General features: G+C 44.2%; 1 protein-coding gene across 3 annotated transcripts; it reads right to left on the reverse strand.

Annotated features, from left to right (window-relative positions):
• Window positions 1-3,541: 3,541 nt before the first annotated feature.
• On the reverse strand, window positions 3,542-7,704 carry ARL4A (ARF like GTPase 4A). 3 transcript variants are annotated; one of them, XM_031590047.2, is made up of 2 exons: window positions 7,575-7,704; window positions 3,542-6,841 (listed from the first exon to the last, which is right to left on the reverse strand). In XM_031590047.2, the coding sequence occupies exon 2, from the start codon at window positions 6,761-6,763 to the stop codon at window positions 6,161-6,163; it is 603 nt and encodes a 200-aa protein (XP_031445907.1). In that variant the 5' UTR covers window positions 6,764-6,841; window positions 7,575-7,704; the 3' UTR covers window positions 3,542-6,160. The 3 variants fall into 3 exon arrangements, with proteins under 3 accessions (XP_031445907.1, XP_089998864.1, XP_031445906.1); XM_090142738.1 differs by lacking the exon at window positions 7,575-7,704 and adding an exon at window positions 7,141-7,283; XM_031590046.2 differs by lacking the exon at window positions 7,575-7,704 and adding an exon at window positions 7,080-7,280 and having other exon boundaries at window positions 3,544-6,841.
• Window positions 7,705-8,597: the final 893 nt, after the last annotated feature.

The following is an 8,597-nucleotide window of genomic DNA, read 5'->3' on the forward strand; positions in this document are numbered from 1 at the left end:
CCATAGGTTGTCATTTAACTTATGCCAGTTATAACAAGAACAAAACAAGGATCGACTGTTTGCAGGGACATTGTTACATGAATCTATGTTTCCCAAAGAATCAAAATTATCTTTGAGAAAACATGTTGACCCACAGAAGCACCTCAGACAGCCAGATAAAATATACATATATAAATATATAAATTTAGTATTACAATTTAAAAACTGTGGAGACCTTATGCTGGCTGTCTGAGGACTGCATCTTGGAGATCACCATGAAACCAGTGCCCAGAAACACCAGTGGCCCACACATACGGCAATATCCAATAATTAGAAGGCCAGCGGAGTTCAGCTAATGTTAGAAACAAGGATATATTTAGAATTTTTCCTTCTGTTATCTTCATCCACATTAGACCAGCTTTACTAAAAGACTGTTTTTAGCTAAACAAGTCAGAGGTGAACACTCTTTCCTGACCCTCTTGACCCACAAACTCATGCCAATGACACCCAACACAGAGACGCTCCAACATCAAAGCCTGCCAAAGCTTTCAGGGCAAATGACATTGGCACAGAAAGAGATGGAAATGCTACAATCTGAAAGAAATTATTTTTGTTTACCATTCATAAAATGGTAACAGAATATAAGTGCCAGGGCTGCAGGGCTAGTGGCTGTTCTGGACCACCTCATAGCACCAGGCTTCATGCCTTCACCTCGCCTGAACCAGACTCCTGCTGTTCTTGGAAGTGACCCCAGACACAGCAGCTGGTATGCCAGCCAGTGTCCCTACACCCACAGGCCTACCCTCTGTCAACTTGACCAGAGATGAATGAGTGATTAGGTGGCTTTCTTAAATAGGGTATTGTTTCATTCAGTAATAGGAAAACTTCAGTGCATGAAATAAAGATTTACAACCAATTAAGCAGCCTAGAAGTATATGTTTCCCTTAGCTTTCAATATCTTGAACAACAAGTGAGGTCCAACGGTTTCAAATACTCCCTTCCTGCATGCCCCCCAGCTAAGAACTGCACCGAGCCTCCCCTGGGATAGGATCCTGGATCGGCTGATCTTGAGTGGCAACCCTGCCATGGCAGAGGTGTTGGAACTAAATGGCTTTTAAAGGTCCCCTCCAACTTAAACCATTCTATGCTATGATTCCCATTTCTTTTCTAACATTCAGTATTTTGTCTTCAGCTCTTCAGTCTGAAGGAGCAGCTGTGTAAATATAGCTGGAACTAAGAAGGGGTAACCTCGATGGCTCAAGGATTAGCATCTTACCTTCCTGAGCTGTTTACAAGCAGGCATTTAGACTGAAAGCACAGTCTGGCCTCCTTGCCTAGATTCTCAGATGTTGGGCTTGTCTTTCAATAAATTCTACATGTGAAAAGTTTATGTGCAGTCAGTTTGGCCAGGCAGTGAACATGCCATACCTCACATCAGTCACAATGAAACAGGAGCTGACAAGGTAGGATGCTCCTGTATCTAGCTTGCTCCAGATATTTTGGTCTTCCTCCCTCCCCCCCCTTTTTCCCATTTAGGTCTTGGGAACTGCATTTTTACTTCATTACGACTGATTTAAGAGGACTACCTAACACTTCCAAGAAGGGCACCCTAGCAGCTGTGCACTACATCTTGATTTTGTTCTCAAATAGGAGGGAACAATGTAGCCCATATGGCAACCCCAGAAATCACCCTGCTGTGAAGTTCAGCTGCATATTTCCCTTCTGTTTCAAAACACACATGGTTTATCCACACAGTTCTACAGCATTATATTGCTTCTAAAAATAGCCACAGCCTGCAAAATCCTGTGAGAGGGACAGGGCTTTACATCCATAGGTCAGTCAGAAATCTAACAAAATGCTTTCCTCATCGCCCAGACTAAATGCACACAAGACTATGCCCACAGCTCCCCAGACATTCCTTCCTGCAGCAACAGCAGTGGCTTTGGCTCAGGAACATGAGGCTGCTGGTTCCCAGAGCATGGTCGTGAGTTGTGACCCTCTCAGATGAGTCACATCACAGTGACAACAATGATCCAAAAAGCACTCTGCCATTCCTAGATTTCCCTCTCAAAACAAGCCAAAGGAACATAGTATTATGAGCAGGCACTTATTAACCTCCCTGAACTAAGCCTGCATTCTACCTATTCATGGTATACTCAGACTGCCTACATTTTTCACACTCTCCTTCTTTATAGTATCAGTGCAGCATCAGATCCTCCTTAGGAGCCATGAATTGCACTTTCTTCAGAGAAGTTTCAGCCAGCTGCTAATTAACACCCTGCTCTTTTGTAAACAACTGACCCAAGACACAGGTAGATGCTGTCACACAGCATCTTGTTGGGACCCAGAAGGGTTCAACAGCCACTAACAGCTGCTTGCCATTCTGTGAGCACCCCAGCACAGGCAGCAGCCCCTGCAGGACTAGAGGCTGCACCAGGGAGCATCTCACCAAGGCAGCTCAAGGAGCAGGGGGTGAACACCGCTTGCTACATGGAAAGGATCAACAAAAGGTGAAAATTCAGAGAGAAACTTTTCATCCATTACCTTGCTGGAGAAAACAGTATCCGTATTTTTTAAATGAAACACACATTCAGTCCTACAACTAACTTCAGTTGAAAGGGTTGGAAGTCAAAATACAGGTATGCAGCTAGAAAACAGAAACCAGACCCTGAAGACAAGCCAATTTTAAATGATTTTATATCCATACACAGCTGAGGCAATAGCATAACAACCTTTGTTCCCACAACGGCAGCATTAAGACAACAAGAGCTTATGGCTTGTTTCTAACAGTGCTGCACCAACCTAAATGCAATCCTATGTCTTCTTGAGGTAGAAGCAGTTTCAGGTGTTTACCATGGCCAGTACCTTGAAGAAAAGAGTATCATTTGAAGCATATTTTAGCAACATTTAGCATTTGGCATAACTCCAGCACTGTAACAAAATTGCATCTACTTGCTCTCTCAAAGATGTTCTACACACACTAGTAATGTGTTAAATGCTCTACTGCAATCACTACTTTGTTCATGACTGGTAACTCTGTCATAGTAATGCAGAACACAATTTTGGAGGTACCACTACAATCACATTTAACTACTTTCCTCAGGAGTTACTGTAATATTACAGCCAAATAGTTCTAGCACAAATACAAGTAGATCTTTAATGTAACTCACCCTCCCTTTGCTGTTTCCCCCTCCAAAGCCAGGGTCAAACACTATGCAATAACAAGCAAGTCACTCAAAGAACACAGTTCTCCACTTTCTCTGACCATTTCCTCCAAAGAGGAGCACTAAGTAAAGATCAGTCATGTCTTTTTAGTTAAAATCATGCACTGAAGCTATTATACATAAAGGAGTTCAAGGACACTGTCACTGGTTAAAGACTAGCATGTTCAATATGCAGAACAAAATAGGATTGGCTTTTTTTGGGCAGGGTGCCTTTTCAATTATTCCCAGTAAAAATTTAATGAACATTTGAAATAATAATTACTTTGTATTTTATAGCTTGTATCCTGGGTACAAAAAGAAATAATAAAAAACAATAATTAAAAAAAAAAAAAAAAAAAAATCAAACCAACCTGTCACATCAGCTTCCTTAACCTAACAGTGCTATGCACATGATAGGAAGAAAAGCGTTAGCTAGGTGAGACCAATTGCATCTTAGATTTACAGGGCTAAAGAACAAACACTTCTTTCTCAAAATCCACTGTGAGCAACCTACATTTTGATGAACCATCAGTGATGTGAAAGAACTGTGACACACGTTTGGACAGTCTTATTCAAACTTAAATTTTGATTTGTAGGTTTCTAAATGAGATGCATCCTGACTTCATTAGAGGCCTAAAACTAATCTGAAACTTCAATTTTTCCACATTCTGCTCCCTGCCATAGAATCTGAGAGAAAATTCACCCAAGATTTAAGTATATGTGAATCCTTCGGACAGCTGCAGATATTTGAGCTTGTATATACAAAAATCAGTACAACCTGTGCATACACAATAAATGCCCAACAATATCTGTCCAATACCATACATAACATAAGTTCACATATATAAAAGCTTTTTCAAACTATGCAAGACCCATCACTACAGAAAGGAGTTAGCACAGTTAATATTTCTTCTATGAGCATACAGATACACCACTGATTTAAAGGCGTTAATGAGGTACCTACAGTTTATAAGACTGGAATATTTTTGACCCTCAGCACATTTATAAGATATTGGTTTTCAACAGAAATGGTCCTATTGCTAATAGGATCAATATGTCCACAGAAGTTGAGGAAAATATATCACTGCAGCACAATTCAGACACCTTTTCTGTCGACTTGTTTTGAATTGTTTATTGAGGTTTAAGAAGTCATCCACATTTCTATAAATATAGACATTACTTGAGTAAGTGACTTACAATGTCACCAGTGCAGGTACATATATAACCAACATACAAAAGCTCCACTGGAAGCTACTTCAATTTATTCAAAAAGGACCAGGATGTATTAAAACAAACAAACAAAAAAACAGCTGTCACTTTCATTTATTGAAGACACTAAAGTGCATTTTTGGTTACCTCCTGGACAAACAGCTGCTGGTTAAAAAATTTGATTTTTTTTCCCTAACACATATTTAAGTTATATTGATTGACATTCAGGTTGTAGATGTCATCCTCCTGATACATGGCAGCATGTAAGAAAGTGTTTTTATTACATTGCTGGTTGAGTAAGAGGAGGAAATAGATTTTTTAAATTTAATTTAATGTTTCCAACAAAAGTTTAAAGAGAATCTAACATTCTGATGAATTTTTACAGCACCACTAAAGTTAGTCCTAAAAATCCAGGCTCTGTTTTAGCCCTTTTAGTTGCTAACCAAGTATCTAAAGAGTCACTTGAAGCTCTGTACCAGTAAGAAAAACTACCCTCCCTTTTCTGTCAAGCACTATCCTGCCCAGTTAACACTGTTTGCACACTCTGTAAACAAGAACAGCTTAAAGCATAATTAAAGCAGAACACAGGCCCATCTTGAAAATCTTCTTCCCCCACTCCCTCCCTCCCAGTAGTGTCAAATGTTTTGAGTGTATAAAGCATTATTACATTCCTAACCACAGAATACTTTAATAAGAATCACGATTAAAAAAAAAAAAAAGCATACGTTGAAGTGACATAGCAATACCACTTTAATAAAATGGGGTATTTTGGGGAGATACAAGAAGTGCTCTGCTAAGTTTAAGTTAATCTTTAATTCATTATGATTTATTTTTATTGCCAAAAATGTCACTAACAGAGCAAAAATGTTGTGATTGCTAGAACCACAACAGCCTAAGTTGTTCTTTACAGCTCCTTTACTGCAATTAATTTACTTTTAATTGGATAGATCGAGGACATAATACTCATCATTCAAAAATAAATTACTAACTTTGAGTATTAGCTTAAGTCTGATTTAATGTATAAGGATGAATAGCTACCTCTAAAAAATAAAAAACCTTACATATGAAAAACATGCTGTATATTGGGAATCACTTTTCCATGCTCCAACGTGCTGTTTACATTTTTTAACTTGTCAAAAAAGTCTCTTCTATCAGTTGAAAAACCCACAGCACTTAAGCTTCAAGTATTTGAACTGAACGTGAATCAATTTCAAAAAGTGCCAAATTAAAGAAAACCACCCTACACATGTAGCCAAGCTTCCATAGAAATCCCCAAACAAGATAAAAAACAGCCTCTTGAAATAATGGGTTACTAGCTTCATACATGTTTTTAAAGCTGTATAATGTTCACCTAAACACTCCACTTATGAGCATTAGAAGTTTAAAAACACAGAACACCTTCAATGCAAATCGCTTGCAGAGGCACCCTCAAACGTAGGAGTACAACACTAAGAAGAAAACCTTCGTCTTATTTGGCTATTTAGACATCCATGTCACATATACCCACCCATCCATCCATTTCCTGATAGTATTACATCATCTATTAGGGCTTCTGAAATAATGCAGAGCCATAAACTCAGAAGAGACTATTAAAAAAAAAAGAAAAAGTTCCATGAGCACACTGCCTTCCACAAGGCAAGGTTGTGCAACTGATTGTTTAACGTAACTAAGCTTAACGGCATCCAAACAAGCAGGCCTAGGTTTGGAAGCTGTCTTATGTCAAATTTTGACCACGTAACTACTCTAAAATAGAAAGGTCAAAACAGAACTCATCTTTTCTTTTTCTGCTGCCTCAACATTTTCCTTCGCTTAATTATCATATCGTATAGCTTTTCCAGTCCCTCTTTGAGTCCATCTCCGATGATTGCACAGGTTGGCTGCAAATGCCAGGGAGTCGAAGAACTCAGCTCGCTCATCGCTAACATCTTCTCGATTTCAGAAAGAGAGAGCGAGTTTCTCAAGTCCTGCTTGTTAGCGACTATAAGGACAGGCACTCCTTGATTTTCAGATATCCGCGTGATTTTGTGAAGTTCCGTTTTGGCCTCCTCCATTCTCTCGACGTCGACAGAGTCCACCACAAACACAATACCATCGGTGCACCTCGTGTACGACTTCCACAGCGGCCGCAGCTTCTCCTGGCCGCCCACATCCCAGAAGTGGAACGTGACCGTTTTCGAGTTGCCCAGCGTCACTTTGATTTTCTCCGTATTAAATCCTTTCGTGGGGACGGTGTTGACGAACTCATTGAACTGAAGCCTATACAGTACGGTCGTCTTCCCAGCGGAATCCAGCCCCAAGATCACGATATGGAAGCACTGGAAAGAAGGCAGGCTGGACAGGATCGGCGTCTGATCCGAGAGTCCATTCCCCATCGCCAGGCGGCGAGGTGACAGCGCGCTGCCGCTGCCACTACCACGGGCGGGGTCCAACGGCCGCGCTCGGCTCCGATCCTGCGGCGACAAACGCAGCGTTACCCCCGCCTGACCCGGCCCGGGGCTGCCGCCGCCACCGCCCCAACCGCGGGCAGCGAGACCGTAAACCGCTCCCCGCCCAGCCCGGCCCTGCGGGCTCTGCAGCCCCGCAACGCTGCGGTGGCCGCTACCGACACTGCAGCGCGGCGGGCACCCGCATTCCCTACCGCATGCCGCCGCTACCGCCGCCGCCCCCGACCCTGCCCCTCCGGCCTACCGCTATGCCCCGTCCCTCAGCGCAGCAAGGCTAAAGCCGCCAGCGCCTCCATGCCGCGCACCTCCGTGCCGCCAAAGCCGCTGCCGCCGCCACTACGACTCCCAAACCTCTGGCGGCGGAGCAGCGCCCAGCCCGCGCCTAGCCCCGCTCGCCCCGCCCCGCGCCCCTCATTGGTCTCTCAGCGCGGAGGGGGCGGGGATAAAAGCGTGCTCCGCCTCGCCTATTGGCTGGCGGCTCCGGCCACTCATCGCGGACCCCGTTTCAGCACCCTCATCTCACGAACAGGGAGGTGAAGCGCTGAGGGTCTTCGCGGTCGCTCCGTACCCTCCACCCACGGTGCGCGGGCGGTGGCAGCGATCTCGCCGCTTCTCTTGAGCTGCATAAGCCCATGGGTTGCGGCTGCTGTCACTCAAGCCGGCGCCCCGCCCTAAGCGGTTGAGAAGCGGCTCAGTGGCGTCTCACAGTGCGCGGCCCGCTCCTCGCACCGGAGCTCACCCTGCGTCGCCCGGGGTGAAATCCGGTAACAGCCCTCGGCCCGGCAGCCGTAAGGCGTCCTCGCGGTAGATGGGCGGGGGCGCAGCTCCGTTCCGCTCGCCTGGCCTTTGCATCACCCCGCCCTGCCGCCGGCCACTCCCGAGGCGCCGCGCGCCTCCCGTCGCCTAGCAACGTGCTGCACGCGCAGTCCGCCACCCCTCTTCCCCCCCGCGGGAAGCCTCGTGGGGCTTCCCACGTGACCTGTCGTCCCGCCCCCCCCCAAGGGCGGCCGCCATGTTGAGGCCGGGCTTTCCTTCACGGCGCGGTGCCGTGGCGCAATGGGGCTGGGAGCTCCGTCAGAGCTTACGGAGAATGTGCCCAGCGCTTCCGGGTTCGTTGATGTAGCTGCTGAAAAGGACTGTTTAAGGATGTTCTGGCAGTTCCGTATTTCTCCTCTGAAAGCATTGCGGTTTATATTTTAAATCACAACTGTGATGTGTAAAAGAGCAAAGTTGTACAGCGGGGCGCTGTATAGCATCAGAAATGCCACAGCGTGCTGCAGGCACACGTGGTTCGATGGTATTAGTGTGCTAAAACACCCGTTAGAATCCTGTTTAAAATAGCAACATTCTCACGTACTGTTTAAAGTAGGACATGGAGCTCAGGCAGAAAAGCATCAGTAGAACCCAGCCTTGGTTATTTCATGTACAGTGCTCAGTAATTTGAAGGTGCTGGAAGCCAGATAAAAACACCTTGTTAAGGAATGTTACCTCAAATAATAGATTTATTCGTAAAACCTGACTATCTGAAATAAATCAACTTGACCTTTATTTACACTGATAAAATTGTTTGCTTATTTTTATTTAATCAACTTGTAAGATACTATAGCCTTTGTAACCTCAGACCACTTTCACATAGCATTATAGTAACCATTTGTAATGAATTCCACAAGGAAAACATGAGCTAGCTACTAGCTTTATTAGAGATATTTCAATTTTTAACATGAAATCAGTAATGCTGCCTTCATCTATTGTCTTGTTGAAA

The sequence above is a fragment of the Phasianus colchicus genome, chromosome 6 (assembly GCF_987193195.1).
Source record: "Phasianus colchicus chromosome 6, bPhaCol1.hap1.1, whole genome shotgun sequence".
NCBI classification, from domain to species: Eukaryota; Metazoa; Chordata; class Aves; order Galliformes; family Phasianidae; genus Phasianus; species Phasianus colchicus.

Bases quoted from the DNA above. Each gene is read 5' to 3' on its own strand.
- ARL4A (XM_031590047.2), bottom strand. From the start codon at position 6,763: ATGGGGAATGGACTCTCGGATCAGACGCCGATCCTGTCCAGCCTGCCT.